This window comes from Aplidium turbinatum, chromosome 6 (genome assembly GCF_918807975.1).
Source record: "Aplidium turbinatum chromosome 6, kaAplTurb1.1, whole genome shotgun sequence".
Taxonomy (NCBI): Eukaryota; Metazoa; Chordata; class Ascidiacea; order Aplousobranchia; family Polyclinidae; genus Aplidium; species Aplidium turbinatum.
In genome coordinates, this window is record NC_137477.1 from 9,079,512 (window position 1) to 9,097,136 (window position 17,625).

Here is a 17,625-nt window from a genome sequence, read left to right on the forward strand (position 1 = left end):
CAGGGGGGGCGCAAGAAATTGAAAAACTCTGCATGAATTATGACTAAACATGTCTTCACAACTACGCTGGACAGTCGATTGTTGAAAATGAAACTTGATGTTACAGTGGCACAGTGTTTGTAGAGCGTGTTGTAGTCAAATCTCGCATTCTTTGTGATGTTTTACAGACGTTGCTAAATATTTGCGCGACACCTTAACGCTCGTAAACAACGGCTTTCTGACACAGCAACCTCGAGCTTTGTAATAATAATGGCAACGACTGACCAACAAGTGACAGAGGCTATTCAGCAGTATTCCCAACTATACAATAGTACCATGCGTAAACTATTTTTTTAATTTTAGCATTGATTTAATTAAGTTTATTTTTAAATAATCAGTTCTATTGACATAAAATGAGTGGGGAAAAAAGAAAGTATGACAAAAATTATCTGAAGTTTTGCTTTATAGATGCCATAGTAAATGACCAAGTTGTACCACAATGAGTGATATGTTTTTAAAATCTGAGCAACGACGGTTTGAGACCAACTCGTTCGCAGCGTCATCTCGAAAAAAAAACACCTTGACCACCAAAGTAATCTATAGCTTTTTTCCTATGCAAGAAAGACTCTTTTAAAAAAATGAAGATTACGAGTGCTTTCGCCAATCGTCGTCGGCGGAGCCGCGGAAGTTGTAGAAGTGTCTTTCGGAATCTGGCTTCGTCGAGTTGGCCTATCTCGTGGACATTTTTGAAGCCCTTAATAATTTAAATCTGCTCCTGCAGGGCAAAAATACTAATCGCATCAAAGACTATGATGCCATCCATGCTTTCATAGCAAAACTATGGCTGTGGCATCGTCCAGTTCAAAAAGGAAACGCAGCTTCATTTTCCAACCTTGGTACTGTCCTTGAGAAAAACCAAATGATGATTTCGAAATGATTTCGTCACATTTCTTTCAGAAAATAATTAGGCCTATTGATTGTTCATTTAAATCCTTTTTTGGTAGCATTATATACTATATAGGCCTAAAGCAGGGCTACTCGACTAATGTTAGCAAAGGTCCATTTTGACAAGTTGAATATTTTTGCGGTCCGGTGCATATTTCACATGCAACCACGAAAATTAAACAACCAGTACGAGCCCCGAACACTTTTCAGGTAGGATATAACACGAACTTGGATATTTGTCTGACACAAATAAAGAAATAAAAAATGAAAAAATATATTGTGTTTCTTTGTACTGTACTGTAGCTGTGTGGATCGCACATCAGAGAAGACAGCAAAACGTTGTGGGGTCTGGGGGCGAAGCCCCCAGCTCCTTAGATAATCACAAAAAATTGCTTTACTCTAATGGAAATCTGTTTAAAGAGGCCCTAAAATGTTGCAATGAAGTTATTCTTCTAGAAGCCCGAGGTCCACCTTCAACACCCAAAAGGTTCGGATTCGGACCGCGGTCCGCCAGTTGAGTAGCCCTGGCCTAAAGCAACTGTCGTATATAATGACAAGGTTGTCATCCCTTGGCCAATCAATAATTATAATTCAAGCTTCATTTTTTTTTTGACAAAGTTGTTCTGCCTAGGTCCACATTTATAATTTAAGCTTCAATTCTTTGCTTGTTTGGTTTTGTTGTCTGATTTTGCTTTGCAGATTAGGGTCACCAGATTTTTTGCACGATGTGAAACCAAACTGTTGTCATTTTTTCCAACGCATTTCAAATTTTGCAAAGTATTGTTGACTGACGTTTTTATCAATATAAATGACAGGAAATTTTAATACTTACTATGTAGCCTATTTAAACTTGATGGGTGTAATGAAAGTGCGCTCTTCTGATTCGCGTGTGTGACGTCATTATTATTTTGTTTCGGACGCAGGCATTCTTTCTTTATTGGTACACGCGGTGTTTTGTGTTTTCAACTCGTTGCAGTCTTGAGTTTGTTAGCTGGTGTTAGGTTCCTATGTTTACAGAGTAATGATGTTCTTTTCTGTTTACGTATGTATTTATGTTCTGTATTTAGATATCATACTTTTAAGTTAATTAAAACTTCAGTAAGTGAAGTGTCTGGTTATTGTAACAGAACAATGGATAATGTCATAAGCTATGCTTTGTCATCATATAGCCTATAGGCTACCATCTGATTGGTTTATATAAATGATTTCTCAAATCTCTTTTATAAAGCTAAAAAGGTAGTGCAGTGTCATATGATCTGTAAAGCAATGACTGATTTTACTGAAACGTGTTTCCATTAAAATCAGCACAAAAGTATTTAGAAAAAATTAAGCAGCCTAACCCATGGTGAGAACTACAGTATAGCAGGCATAGCCTATTAATACCAGAAACAAATTAAAAGTTACCGGTACTTTTAATATTTAACAAATATCGCTATGTTTATGACTACTGTCACCCATTTGAAAAACACGTGGCCACACTTGGCCGTGCTTCAAAAAATCAAATTTTATGGCAAACCATCTTTGGCAAATTTCTTCACATTGCAGCAAGTCGGGAAGCTCTGGTAGGCTTACAAATTAATAAACTGCCTCAAGCTGCGTATGGATGAGTTAGGGGTTTTAGGCCATGGTTTCAGCTTTTTGTCTGTTTCTGATGAGATTTGAGGACTGCTTTATGACTGCTAGCTTAATACCCAAATGCCAGTCAAATCGTTTGTTTAAATATAATTCTTTAATAAAAATTTTTAAAAGGTAGGATATGGCCCAAAGCCCCCCTTTTTGCGTACACCATTGTGCAAGTGAATAGGTGCTGCAACATTTACTGGGACCTGTTTAAATTCCAGGAAGACGTTGCAACTAAAGAATTATTTTGCAATGAGGCATGATAGCATTTCAGTTTTGTGTGTCTCTTTGGTTTTTGATTAGATTTTGGATCTATCCCTGGACTGAGAAAGCCTCTGATAGGTCATTGCTGGCAGTTTTGCATACTTGTCGATTAGAGGCTTTGAGTGACTGACGCAGGCATTGTTACCAAGATTGATACTTTTTAGAGTGAAGTTTCCGATTGTTGAAGTGTTGTGAAACAGTCCATCCACTAGGTGCTGCTGAATAGAGAGCTGTCCTTGAAATGCATTGCTGCTCAAGCGCGCACCCCAAGAGCCGAACCAGCGCCGCTTGTTAACCAACTGAACAATCGGGGCGGACCTTTCTTTGTAAATCACAGTTTCTTTACTAAACAGTAAAACATAAGCTACCAGCGCAGAGACGTAACCACAGGGGGCTTAGAGAAGCAATCCCCCCCCAAAGATTGTATCTTGCCTCCCAAAAATATATTATTAACACTATTACAAAGTTTTAATGACATTGTATTGTATGTTAAATGACGTTTCATAAATATTTGGCTGCATTCATCCGCTATATTTTGAACAAACTTTTTATTTTAAACATTGCAATAATTCGTGACGCGACAATTTATCGAACAACAGTTTATCGAAAGACAGTTTATCTAACGACAATTCATCGAAACGACAGTTAATCGACCCACTGTTTATCGAAACGACAGTTTATCGGACGACGAATCTCCCGAAACAAATTTTTTCTAGGGTTAGGATTAGGGTTAGTCGTTCGATTAATTTTCGTTCGATGAACAGTCGTTTCAATAAACAGTCGTTTCGAATAACCGTCGTTCGATTAATTGTAGTTCGATAAACTGTCGTTTCGAATAACTGTCGTTCGATCGATAGTCGTTCGATAAACTGTCGTAGTACCCAATATTTTCCCCCTCGGGCTTCCCCCAAGCAGTTATTTTTCCCTTAAACTTTAAATTCTAGCTACGTCGTTTCACCAACTTATTTTTAAAGGATTCGGAGCAAAATAACTTCCTTATGGAAATGAGCGGAGGCACCGGGGCAGGGTCTCAATATCATGGAGTGGGATTTTCTCCAAGTGGTGCCATGGAAGATGCTGACGTATACTTTTGCACGGGAAGTCAGTTTCGGTCAGCCGTTATTCGAACTCGACGGAGTATTCCAGTAGTCGATGCAAACTTACCGGTAAATGTGCATCGAATACAGGCCTACTAATAAATATTTTTCATGCCGTAATTTTGTATAACCTTTCTCCATTGAATCTACTCTCTATTATAAGCTTAATGTAATTTGGTACGGCACATAAATTAACGAAAAACTGGCAGGCTACTGATGAAAAATTTGTACTTTTTCGCGAGCTTGAAAGCAATTTTTCAATAGTTTAAACAGACTTCGTTATGTTTGAAGTATCTATAGAAACGTTACGTTTTACAGCTTTTGGTTTGAACTTTGTACTAGGAACATTTCAGTCTAAACTTGATACGGTAATACACACATAGCAAAAGTGGAAAAGTTAATCAAAAACTGAAGAAGTATAATTGCCATTTTAACAGAAAATTTATAGTGGGATGTCCATTGTCCACTGTCCAGGATGTCATTTTTTATAGTGGGATGTCCATTGTCCACTGTCCAGGATGTCATTTTTTATATCCACCTTTTACCATCACGTCTTGCCTAGACACAGAAACGTCTTTTTGAGCAGAGGCATTCGCAGTGGTTTTGATAAAAGGGGGGGACAGAGCATTTTTAGACTCAAACCCTGGATCATTTTAGGGGCCCGTAATCTTTCCAAGGGGCCAAGAAACTTGAAGAAACCATCGCGTATTCTTTGAATATATTACGTTTTTCTTAGAAATGCCTTGATTAGGGGCATGAGGATTGAGGATCTCATTGGTACGGGGCCCAAATTATCATCTCAACGGTCTTGGGCATTGGCAAACTTAGGATACCACTAGGCCACGCAACTAATAATTTGTCAATGACAAGCTATAAAAAGTAGATTTTTTCATTTTTTGATTTTAGTTCAATCTCACAGGCTTACTCCTAAAAGAGATGGTTTATGACATTTAAATGTTTCACAAATGATCCATTCAATAATATCATAAAGACTTTGTTACTTGTAAGAAATAGTTTGTGGATTGTTGTAGCCTATTGCTTTCAGGCTGGGTTGACTTCGGAAACTGCAAGCACTGATGATGGGGTGGCGATGTGCACTTTCAGAAGAGCGGCAAATATAACAAAGGAAATTTCCGGAGGAGAAGATGAAGAATTCAATCTTTTGACAACAAATTATTATGTTATTCAAGCATTCGGAGAGTGGACAAGTGAGTGATATCAGCATTATGATAATAGAAAGAAAAATTGAAAAACCTCTTAGTTTTCGAAAAATGGTAGGCCTAGTAAAGTTTTGCTCAGATCTGAGAACCATTAGGCCTATATAGCCCACCGTCCAATTTCTTAAGTAATTGTGGTATAGAAACATGTTCATGAGTCAAAAAATTAGTCAAAAACACTTTTTCAAACTGCTATGATCGTCAAACATTAAGGCTTTTAAATTTACAACTTTAACTGGCATTGTCTTAAGCTATTGCCATGAGGGGCTAGATAATTTAACATAATGACATGAACATCTCACTTCTTCTTACGTTTGAGGCTGTCGTGGGTCACGGTATTTCATGCAAGCACAGCAGCCAGTAGTTTGTGTGTTCTTTGACCGTTATACGGTCCACATGTTTATCCAGTAACATTGACAGGGGGGGTCCGGGAGGTACGTTTGGACCCGGACCTTTGATTAGGTTTGGAGCCCGTATCTTTATTAGGGGCCCGAAACTTGAAAAAACTACCTATAGTACTGTTTGGATATAGGGCGTTTTTCTAAGAATCGTCTTAGCTTGGGTATCGATGATTTTCATGGTAGCCTACCGAGCTCAAGTTATCTTTTCAACGGCCCTGTGTCTATCCCTATCCAGAGGTTGGTATATTGAACATTGATAAATAATGTAGTATGTAGTCTGAAGCTTTGAACCACATGTACAGGGCCGTGTGAGCACCTTCTCGCTCCACACCCCCCGAAATCCACTAGTGGACATGTTTAGTGATTGCTCTTAAAAGTAGGACCAGAAATCGTTTAGAGCGGCAAACTCTTTTAATGTAGGAAAAAAATTATATTCATCAGTTTAGCAAAAAGTAAACAACCTTTAAGATTTTAAAGAAAATAATACTTAATAGGCTAAATAGGCTATAGGTCTACTGACAATACGGAAAGGGATCTAGAAAAAACTTTGGAAAGGACCAAAGTTTTAACAAAGTAAAATTAGCAACATAAATGAACAATGCAATGCAACTTAATATTCAAATAAATGAAACGGAAAGGGGTGTGGGAGGCTTGCCCCCCAGAATATTTTGACAAATGTAGGCCTAATCTTGTTTTGGTCCCATTTTAGGCATTTTTATGAGCAATAATGTTGTTTTTATCAAGAGGAACCTTCCCCATTACAGATAATATTTCCACTTCATTCACATTGAAATTTACCAATTTTCAATATTATTAATTAAGTAGGTATTTGACTGAGCATTGTTGACTTCGAAATATTGCATCATTTTCCTAGTTTTTTTTGACACAAAAAAAACTTTCACTTCCTTAAAAAAAATAATGAAAAAACATGAAAAAAAAGTAAAATCACAAACAGAAAAACGCTGCCTTGCTTGATTTTATTTTGATTTTTCAAACCGTCGAAAATCATTAGACAGACTAAAATGTGTGGGCCCCTAATCAGTCATGGGCCCCCCGGCGGGGAGTACTGGGGTGATTAACACGGTCCTGCATATTTACAAGATGGTGAGTCAGTGAGGCCCCATTGGAACATGTTACTATTGGACTCTCACTAATTGATTCTATTTTTGAAGTTTTCCAGTCTTATTTGTCACATTTGTGAAACGACTTGCATTGTTTCCCCACATATATTCTACAGAATAATCAATAAATGCCAAGCAAAAAGTCAAGCAGAAGGAATTACATCAAATATATTTATTACTCTCTAAAACCTCTGCAGTAGAGGTTTACTTTATACTCTATTGCAGAGGTTTTAGAGGGTAATAAATAACTGTATTTGATGTATTCTACAGAATAAATAGTAAAACTGCTACAAACTCTGATTCTTGTAATTTATGTAACTTATCGCACAAAACTTTAGCCAACCCACAGCAACATGCCAGCACTGATCGTTGGGCGTCTCCGGAAAATATCAACTTTAGATTTCCTTCAACTGTTACAGATGCGCCAACTACCCAAACAACACCTATGACAAGGTATGTGAAAAGAAATGCAGTTATACTGATGCAATGGTGCCTTAGATTCTAATTTGATTTATTAAGGTTCTCTATTCATTTGGCAAAATAAGATCAACACAATTCTTGTGCTATGGTATAGATAAGTTTATAGCCACTCACTAGATGCAAATGTTAGCAACACAATGTGTGTTTATTTTCTAATTTTATAAATTAGACTGAAGAAATTAAGGTTCCAGAAAAAGCCATTTTTTTTGGTGTGATGTCAAAAGATCCATATTAATTGATCATTGAGTAGCCTACTTATGTCATTGCAGCCTAATTTCTGCTTATTGGAGCTCAATTTCAATCGCAACCTGCTGGAGCTTAGTTCAAAACGTTTGAATGTGTGACCAATGCAGACTCAAAGTTCAAAACTTTCATCGATCTAGATTTTGGTCCAGGGCTTCCAATTGAATTATGAATTCATTTCAGACAAAAGGCATCACTGCATCAAATCGCCTGGACGACTATTTTTTGTATTTAATAATTATTAAGTCTAACAAGATAAAATGCATTGCAATGAAAATGATTGGCTGTTTAGCCCAAGTTTGACAACGTCTGATACGGTAGCTTCCGGCATGTCTGACCTGGCTACTGAACATCAAATACTAAAAGGTTTTCAACATAGTGCTAAGAACTCTACCATTTTCAATGCAATGCATTATTACTTGTAATATAGAGGTGCTTGTTCATTTGACATTTTGGTGAAGCCTACAGGCTAAAATGCGATTTCGAGACATTGATAAATAAGTTGTTCGAAAGCCCTGGTAACTTACTTACACTTGCTCCTGTACTTTTAGGATTAAACTTCAGATTTTTCGCTATTCACTTTATTTTTGTACAACAATAGGCCTAAACCTTGCTAAATAAGTAACTTTGCCAACGCTAGTTAAGTGAAGATAGAAATGATGCAGACTGTAATAATCGTTCTTGATTGAATGAAATATTTTAAAGATTTTACTTTGTAGCTTGTAAGCTAAGTTATTTTCGTCATCAGTTGAGTCTTTAATGCAGCAGTTCTTAACCTTTTCTGTCCCGTTATCCCACTTAAGTATCTTGAGAATCTCCACTACTCCACCGATACCCGAGAAGAATAAAGCAACAATAGAATTTGTTCAGTCACGAATAAACAATTAAGCAGCCTAAATACAAACTGAGCAGCCAACAGAAAACGCAATGCTGTTTATACCAAATACCAAAAAACATCATTTGTGAAAGACCTGAAACTGCTTCGCTGCCATCAAACGGTTGACTGGTATGAAATAAATAGTGAGGCAACACTCCAAGTCCCCATTATTAACAAGCCTGTTTCAAAATGTGGTCTTCATGGATAGCATGACTGAAAACCCTGCTTCACAACGGAAACGTTGATGCGGCCTGGACAAAAACTGTAAGGGCTTCCTCCGCCAGCTGAGGGTGATCCTCTCTTTGGGTTTTCCACAAGGAGACCACGCTTTCACCATCTTAAAAATTGGTCCTCAAACAGTTGTCCTCTTTCAGCCTCAGGATCTCTAACTTCATCTGAACGAGGGTATCAGGAAATGTGTTTTCGTCCGCGGTAAATGGTTGCATGATCCAGGCATCACTTCTTCGTTTTGCCAGGCCTGGGAAAAACTCTTCATTCGCTTGTGTCACAGCGACAAGATGTGGTGAGATCTCTTCTCGAAAGGAAAACTGGGTGTCAGGAGCAGCTTCCAGTAACTTGGTCAACTCCGGAAAAACGGACATATCGCCATCATTAACGCACCTTGTGTACAAATCCAGCGTCCTCTTGAATCCCACAACCTTGTTCATGGCGATCGGCGTGAGAGATTAATTGTCCTGCAGTCGAACGTTCAAGGCGTTCACGTCAGAGAAAAAGTCTCACAAATAGTCAACCTTCGTCAAGAATACATGATCCTGCATCTTCTAGGAGACGGCTATGCTTTCTAGTTCGACTCCTTTTCGAAAAGATATCGATCTCCTTCCGAAGTTTCATCACACGGGTCAGGACCTTGCCTCGGGAGAGTCATCGTATGTCCGTATGATGCAAGAGATTTACGTGGTCTGCTCCCATCTCTTCACACTGCACTTGAAATATACGACAATCGTTGTATTGAGAGTCTTGTCTCTGCGCCAGTCATCACTCATCCAAAGAGCAGCATAAAATTAATTCCGTTTTCACTTACGGGTGTTTTGCAATCAATTAAATGGAATATCAAAACCAACAACCAATTAACTTTGATTAAAAATTGGTAACAATTAATTTTTGCCCTGTCCTGCTCAATGAAACATAGAAAACCTCAAAATACCCCACCTGGGGTAATTACCTACAGGTTAAGGAGGCTTGCTTTAATTATTAGCTGTATTCTGTAGATTAGCTGTAGAAAAGCGCAAGCTGTAACTGTACTCTACTGGTAATCCTAATAACGTTTAAATTTTCAAACACGGTTAAATTCCCAAGAATGGAAAGTAGCATACCTTGACACGTTCACCAGTTTTTCTAGGTTTTTTTTCTATTTACTTTTACTTATCTTTATTTGATCAGTTCGAATCCAAATCCAGCGGAAGATTGTGGTAAGATGAAGAAGCGATGTTATAGTAATCCTATGGATTGTACTCCGGGAAGTTCTGACTGCATGTTTGTGTCCTGGGTATATGTAAGTACTTTTCTATAATTTCTTGGTTTAACTTGCGTATTTCTTGCTATCGCTGCATATTTCTTGTTATTTAGCCTGTTAGCTAGTTACGTTCATAAAGTTGAAATTTATTGCGTTTTTTTTCGAATATTTTCATACTCCTGATGACAGTTTAAGTTAAGCCGTCGTCGTCGTCGTCGTGTGAGCGTGTGAGCGTCTGGGGCTTAGGGTCTATCCTTTTTACCACCCCAGATTCACGATGTTTCCGGACTACGCTGGAAGGCTACTAGAGAGCAGCCAGTCTTTGGTTTCATTATCCATGACACGCAGACCTTCCACTCCGTTAGGTGGCTTGAAGATGGAGCAGTCATTGATGATGTGGTCTGCGGTCTGTTCCTCGGCACCACATTCACAAAAGGAGGAAGAGGCCATTTCCCATTGGTGCATGGTTGAGCGGAAAAGCCCGACGCCCGTACGGAGACGGTTGAGGCGCACACATGCCTGTGTTGGTAGTGTTAGACCGATGGGGCGTGTGTCGGCGTCGGGGATGAACGAATAGAGTCTGGTGGCGCTTGACTTCCATTCAGAACTCCATTTATGATCCGCCCAAGCAAGGAACTGCAAGTTAAGCCGAAAACGTTCAACTGTTAAAACTATTTGCAAATATGTAACTCCGTTGTGTTGTTGTGCCTTGCCCGTCTGTGGTACAAAAAAGCGAACTGTCTTCCAAAACTATACTTACAACTCTTACGAAATGCGTATTTCCTATGAGGTGTAGAAGCAAAGAAGGCGAAGTGGTGAAAAGTAAACCCCATTCAGGTCTCACTTAAAACCCTTTCAGTGCCACGCTTTTTTTTAAAGAAATTTTCAGGATTTAACTTGAGCAAAGGCTTTGATTTTGAACTGCTGTATTTTGAGCACCGTAACTGCTAGAAAAAAAATCAAAACATGAAAGTTGTTGCATTTTCAACAGTCTTTTACAGTATGTTTACAAATTTCGTGTATTTTCTTTTTAAAATGCCTTAAATTACTAAAATTTCTAACAAACTACAAAAATTCTGTGTTTTTTTGACTTTTTTCGCTTCCGTTTAGATATCTGAAAAAAAATTTCAAACTGCGATAAACTTCACCGGTAAATGTCAGGCAAGTACTACGCTTGTCGCACAAAGGTTGTCACGGAGATATTGACGCGTTTTGCGAAGAAAGAACTGGATATACCTCACTTTACACAAAAAATGACATGTTTTTGTAAATAATTGATAATTGCAGAAAAAATTTAAATACAAACTTAGTAATTTCTTTCAACTTTTAGACAATACAAGTCTTCCTCTTTCTAAAACTGTCAGACTCATGCAGTTTGGCAAACAAAAAGACCAGATTTATCTATTTATCAAATGACCAGTGCGGTCCAGGGGTGACCGCGTGCATACGCGCGGTCGGCACTGGTAGTGTAATAAAGCCAATTATGACAGAAGCATGTGATAATATTTAATGGGGCTGGTCAGCCTTTTTCTTTTTCAATTGTTCACAAAAACATATTACTGACGTAATAGGAAGTCAATTGCTGCTTTACAAAGCAAGAAGCTTGAAGTATTAACCAGTCCCTTTCTGGCTTTGATTCACTGAAACATCAGTTACTGAAAATCAGCAAGAATCTAGCGTGGATAAAGTTATTGTCTTTACCTAACGAATTGAAAACAGCTTTGAGTCTAAAAAAAAAGCTGAGATATCTTTCTGTGCTTTTTTATCAATTCTTTAAAAAAAAAAATTGTCAAAGTTGTGGAAGGGTATTGCAAGCAAATTGAGAGCATTAATTTTTTTTCGGTATCAAACCACCATTTTCATTTCAGGATTCGATGTCATTCAAATTTGAATTGATCGGAGGAACAGGTTTAAATGGCCAGTACACAGCTGTCGCTTTTGCACCAACAAACCAAATGGAGAACGCGGACTTGTATTACTGCACTGCTACAGGAGTTACATCTGGCGTGATAAGAGCGCGTCAACAACGTCCAACTGTTCTAGACTCTGCCGTGAGCTTTGTTTTTATTGCATCTATCGATTATTACTATTGGTGCGTTCAGGGGCGCCGGATGCCCCCCTTCCCTCAATTTTTCTGTGGATGGGGGCAGAGGGGACAATAGTGCCCTTTTAAGGTCATGTGAGCTACCGCACATTTTGCAATATAACAATTTCTGCTATTTGCTTTTAACCTAATTGTAATCTTTCATTATTGTCTCAAAATAATATTCACGGCACAAAAATCTGTATCACAGTAGGTTACATCATTAGGCTATAACACAGCATGATGCTCTTTCGTGCCATTGTTCTTTGTATACCGGGCACTTAATATATCATTACTCGATAATGAGCTGATAGATGAGCATTATTGCTATATCTTAAAACTTAAAAAATGGCCTTTCAGCAACAAAAGTGCCTTTTTTCATAATCCTGCCCCCCCCCCCCCAGTCAAAAGTCGTTCCGGCGCCCCTGGGTGCGTTGATCTTGTTTTTTTGTGCGGTTGCACGTTTGTTGTGCACGCAGTTCAAGGAGTGCTCTGTAATCAGCGGCACTTAGTGAATGGAATAATTCGCAGACAACAAGACTTCAACAACGAGCGGAAACTGCACTCTGTCAATCTCAGTGACCGGGCCTGCATCAGTAGTTTAAAGTTTCCACATTCAATAAGTATGTAAAACTGCCAGTATTAAGCTTGTAACGAAGATTTTTGTCCCAGGATAAAAATTTAGTCAATTCATCAAATAGCGGTTGAGCACATTCAGCTTAACAAACTTGATTAGCGAAAAAATGTGATGTAGTAAAAAGTGAAATTATATTGCTGCTGTGTGGACTGTGTTCAATCAATCAATCAATCATTTTATTTTCGTCATTAACGCGTCCGGGACGAAAAAGATACTAACTACAAAAATCGATATAAACCTACCAGCACGTTAACGAACGGGAAAAGGTGGCAAAACCTTGAAAGGGTAAAAACGTGCCTGAATGAAAAATTATGTAGTAGGCTATATATCAGTAGTTAGCACGGCCACAAAACCTATTTATATTGACTTGGCAACAGTGATTAGAGTATCACATTAAATCTTTTTAACAGTAGTAAGTAAAAGTATATGGTTGGTTGATTTGTTGGAATACTCTATCATATTTAATACAATTTTGGTAAAGAGGGGACTTTCTACAACCATAAACAAATGAAACCAAGCAATCACACGGCATTTAGCATAATATATTAAACTGAACATAAACTATAAACTACGAACGTTTTCGGCCATACACATGTTAACCCTTTTCAACTAACGAAAAATAACTGATTTTACATCTAGGCCTACATTGAAATAAACAACTGATCTACACACTAAATTGAAAACGAAATGCATAAGAATGAAACGGCAAAGCAGAGGAGAAAGGCACATCACATGGCGGTTAATTCCGCGAGGCAAACACGCATCATATGATGAATTAAGAAAAGACGTTAAGCATATAAGAAGAACCTGCGGCAAACAACTGCGAATTGAGGCTAGGATTACATGATTTTATTAGCAAAGCCTTGTGGATTTTAGTGTCAAATTCGGTGAAACATTTACGCAAAACTGTAAAAGATTTCAAGGATGGTTTGTTGTTTAAACATGATTGGCAATCGAATATATGGTCTTTAATGGCACTTCTTCTGTTCAAATTAGTTAAATCTAAGTGCTCCCTCACTCTCGTGGCCAAATACCGCGTGGACATACCAATGTATGTACAGTTCGCGTTGTGCGAACAAGTGAACTTGTACAGTACACGACATTTGAACACAAGCAGGTCTCAGATTTAAGCTTAATTAATAGCAACAAATTTGACACTTGGGTTTGGCGAAAACCAACCAATACTAACCTCCTTCTTAATTTTAATGCTTTATGTCCTTCTACCTGCAAATCTGGATTAATTAAGTGCCTGCTCAAGCGAGCACAAGATATTTGTTCTAATGCTGATAGTTTTAATAATGAAGTCAATCCTTTACGTTCTTATTGTAATGCGAACAACTACCCCACATGGTTTTTTAATAGGGTGCTCAGAGGGTTTTTGGATTGACGTTCTACGCACTCTCAAGCGGACAAACGTGAATTGATTAACTTTTTAACAGTTCCCTTTATCGGTAAAGCATCGAAACGTTTTGTCAGTAACATGTCAAGTTTTATTAAAATGAAGTTCAACGTGAAAATTATTCCCGTATATAAAACATTTAAAGTGGGTGATTATTTTCAGCTTAAATCTGAGACTCCCTCCTGCTTGTGTTCAAATGTCGTGTACAAGTGATATGACGTCATAGCACATGACTAGGGAACTGTGTTCCGAAAGCTCGTGTAATTCGATATTGCCACAACTAACTCGCAGCATCAGGCTTAAACAGATCGTTAGAATCTACACTGAGAATTGATATATTATGTTAAATGCCGTGTGGTTGCTTGGTTTCATCTGTCTATCATATTTATTTTAAGCCACTTTAGTGCTGCTTCCCAATGTGGGGATTTGTAAAATGTTTGCAAAAATGACGTTGATTGATTGAATACTTGAATAGTCGATGTTGACTTTAAGAAAAGAGGCTAAAATTTAGACTAAATACTAAACTTTACGCACTGTATGTATTATATCTAAAAGCAATTTGATAAAATTTTCACCCTGGTTCACTCTTAGCAGAGATTTTTGAGATGTGCACACTTTGACAACTTATTCCTAACTGTCCCTGTAGAAAGGTAGGGAACCACTTCAGTCATTTACTTATCTCACCTTACTTGATAGAATGATGTGCGAGATACAAGCGCAGAAACTTACAATGGAGTGTTGAAGTGCGCCTTTACCAGGAGTAGATCTGTGGTCAAGGAGATTAGCAATCAAGCAAATCGCACCTTTGATCTTGTTGATGAAGACTTCTATATCTTGTACGCCGTGGGACAAACTGCCAGTGAGAATGAAGACAGTTATACTTTGGGTTTTTGATAACATCTATTATAGGTTTTCAGAGCTATTCTAAATGATTGTCGTAGTTTTTCAATCTTTTTGCGATCTCAGTAGCCTACGTCTAAATTCTGCAGCTTTTTTAATCTAAGCAAACTTTATCGCCTTTGAAAGACTACTGAACTTGCGTTCAATAAAACAGACTGAAACGACACTATCATTTCAACCTCGAGGCACAACTTTATGGTCTCAACACTCAACACTTCAAATATCTTCCGCTCTTCTTTCGCCAACCACATGTCTCGTCTTCAAGTTTAACCTTCTGGAGGTCTGATAGGCAAGGAACTGCAAGATCAGAACAGTTGAAAGTCTGCGCAAAATTTGGAATGAACCTGAAAATATTGAGGGAAATCCAATGCCTTCGCAATGAAGCTTGGCGTTATGTGTTTCAATGGGACTGTAGCGGACGAGGCCTCGACGTGGCGCGTTGCATATTGAGAAGTCCGCTTATACACAGTCGTCGTCACGACGACAGCACCCCTGAGCTCGATGTTGGCGAGGGGTGACCAGGACACAGTAGTCGTCAGTGCTACACGTAATGATTTATTCTAAATCCAAGTGTGGAGGCGAAGATATAACACAGCAAACATGATGTCAAGTAGAACGAAATTCAAAAACCAGAACGTTGAACAGAAAACATGAGAACTAAAGGCTGACAGCCCCGACCACCCTACAATGTACGTTACTGAAGTGAGAGTAAGAGTTAAGAGTCACATATTATGGTTGCAGTTGCAGCTACTTACGATGGAACCGCAAAACTACGTAGTTGCTAAGATGCAACTAGGCATTGCGAAACACAAGAGTGCGCTGTACGGGTTGCACAGATTACATAAATTCCAAAATTCTGAAGTGAAGCAAGAGTGAATGACGTCAGAGAAAGCTTGCAGAAGCTACAGGACCTTACTCCAGCCACAAACTTTACCGAATTACTATCCTGTGTATGTCGGCTAGATCCCATGCACCTGGCAACACAGCTTAATGACTGCAACCAAGGATGCCAGAGCTTGGTTTTTCCACCTAGATCTGGGTTTTTTTGACCACATCTAGGTTTTAAGTTTTTTTTTTTCAAATTTTGGTAAATCTAGTTTTTTTTTGGTTTTTAATTTTGTACAGAGCTTGCGCGGTAATGCAATAAATGGTCCACACTGCAACACAAAAATGATAAGGTAATGTTTTTTGCATCAGCTAGTGCAGTCAGTGAGGTACAGGATGCTGAAGATATGATCCAACTTTATGAAAATGTGGATGATTAAAAATTGGAGTAGTACAACTATTTGTGTTACTGAACATTTATTTATTGTGAATTTGAGTTATTCTTTTCAACATTATGTTCAAATGAAAAAGGTTAAGCAGGGTTTATTGCTAAGAACCAAGTTATCGTAGTTGTACACCAAACTGTAAGCACTAAGCAGGCATGATGATTCTCCTCAGCCACAGTCTACAACTCACACAGCAAAAAGTTTAGTTCAAAAGTCAAAACTAACCTTAAGTAATGGCTAGCCTATACACTCATACATCTAGTCAGTTTTAGAAATTTTGGTTAAACACACATTGAACCTTGCTAGCTAGACGCTTTACCATAAAGGCCATTTTGAACCAAAATCTTTGCTGTGAGCCCATATAGGCCTACCAAGCTCTTGTTTTTGTATATAGTTATATTCCGTATATATTAACTACCATACCAACATAAGCATGTATATTGTATAATTATAAATTATATATACGTGTCACTATTTGTAGCTTTCTGAGGCTTCTGTGTAATGATTTAAAATGGTGCTAAAAGCACACGCAGGTTTTTTTAACCGCTTTACTACATATTTTCTGGACCTGGTTTTTTTTGCCTCATCTGGGTTTTTTTTGGCACACAATCTAAGTTTATTGGAAATTTGTCGCTGGCATCCCTGACTGCAACGCCTAGAATCCTAGATAGAACAACGCAACTGCTACACTATAAGGCCTATCTTGTACTCAAGAAAAAGAGTGATTAAACGCCTCAGCATACGTATGCACTAAACGTTTTTAAAAAATCCTTTTTAATCTCAGGATATGAACTATTAATGTCTCAAGTCTCAGTGAACTATTTTCGCTTGCTTGTAAACTTCAAGGTTTTGCATAAAATTCTGCTTCACCTACAGATGGAGGTCTCACTCGACATTCAGCAACAGGACGTTCTGTTTCGGATAACAAGATAGATTTCCACTCAGGAGCTTCAAATGTAGCTTCAAACCTCAGTCTGGTGATCGTTCAAGTGTAAGTACCCTACCGATATCCCTACTTGTTAAAATAAGCTCCCATACTTAGGTTCATTTCATTTTTTTAACAAATGTATTGTAGTGTGCTAATGCTATTTGAGCGAGATGACTTTGTATGAGAGACTCTTGTATATGACTCTCGATCCCCGTGTATAAGAAAATACATTGCCCTTACATAACGTCAGCACTTGTTTTGGTTAACCTCCTTTCTTAAGAACAAGCAATCGCTGCAAAGATAGAATCGGCCATCCCAACTAGTGGGGATAAAACCGAATTTGGATGATCATGATGTCATGTAGCCTACCGTAGTCTAATATTATGGCATACTTGGAGAGGCTTTGTACCGCTGACGCAGACCCGGTTACTGAGATTGGCAGAGTGAAGTTTTCGATTGTTGAACTGTTGTTGTCTGTGAATTCTTCCATCCACTATAGATGCCGATGAATGGACAGCAGTCTTTGAAGCGTTGCTCAAGCGCCCACCCCGAGAGTCGAATCAGCGCCGCTTGATCTTGAAGCATCGTCGTGCACAATGTCCTCACTTATCCAACTGAAATATCAGGGCCGACAGCAAAGATGACTGTGATGTAGATATGGCGCTGATTCGAATATGATTTGATGCGTC

At 38.3% G+C, this 17,625-nt stretch overlaps 1 protein-coding gene across 1 annotated transcript in view; it reads left to right on the forward strand.

Annotated features, from left to right (window-relative positions):
* The window catches only part of LOC145771961 (ferric reductase 1-like), a 34,183-nt gene that overhangs the window by 14,104 nt on the left and 2,454 nt on the right, over window positions 1-17,625 (forward strand). The window contains exons 2-8 of the mRNA XM_082583738.1: window positions 3,783-3,974; window positions 4,951-5,113; window positions 6,983-7,097; window positions 9,646-9,757; window positions 11,587-11,769; window positions 14,534-14,696; window positions 16,885-16,999. Coding sequence (XP_082439864.1) covers window positions 3,807-3,974; window positions 4,951-5,113; window positions 6,983-7,097; window positions 9,646-9,757; window positions 11,587-11,769; window positions 14,534-14,696; window positions 16,885-16,999 — 1,019 coding nt within the window. The 5' untranslated portion in view covers window positions 3,783-3,806. The remainder of the gene's footprint in view (window positions 1-3,782; window positions 3,975-4,950; window positions 5,114-6,982; window positions 7,098-9,645; window positions 9,758-11,586; window positions 11,770-14,533; window positions 14,697-16,884; window positions 17,000-17,625) is intronic.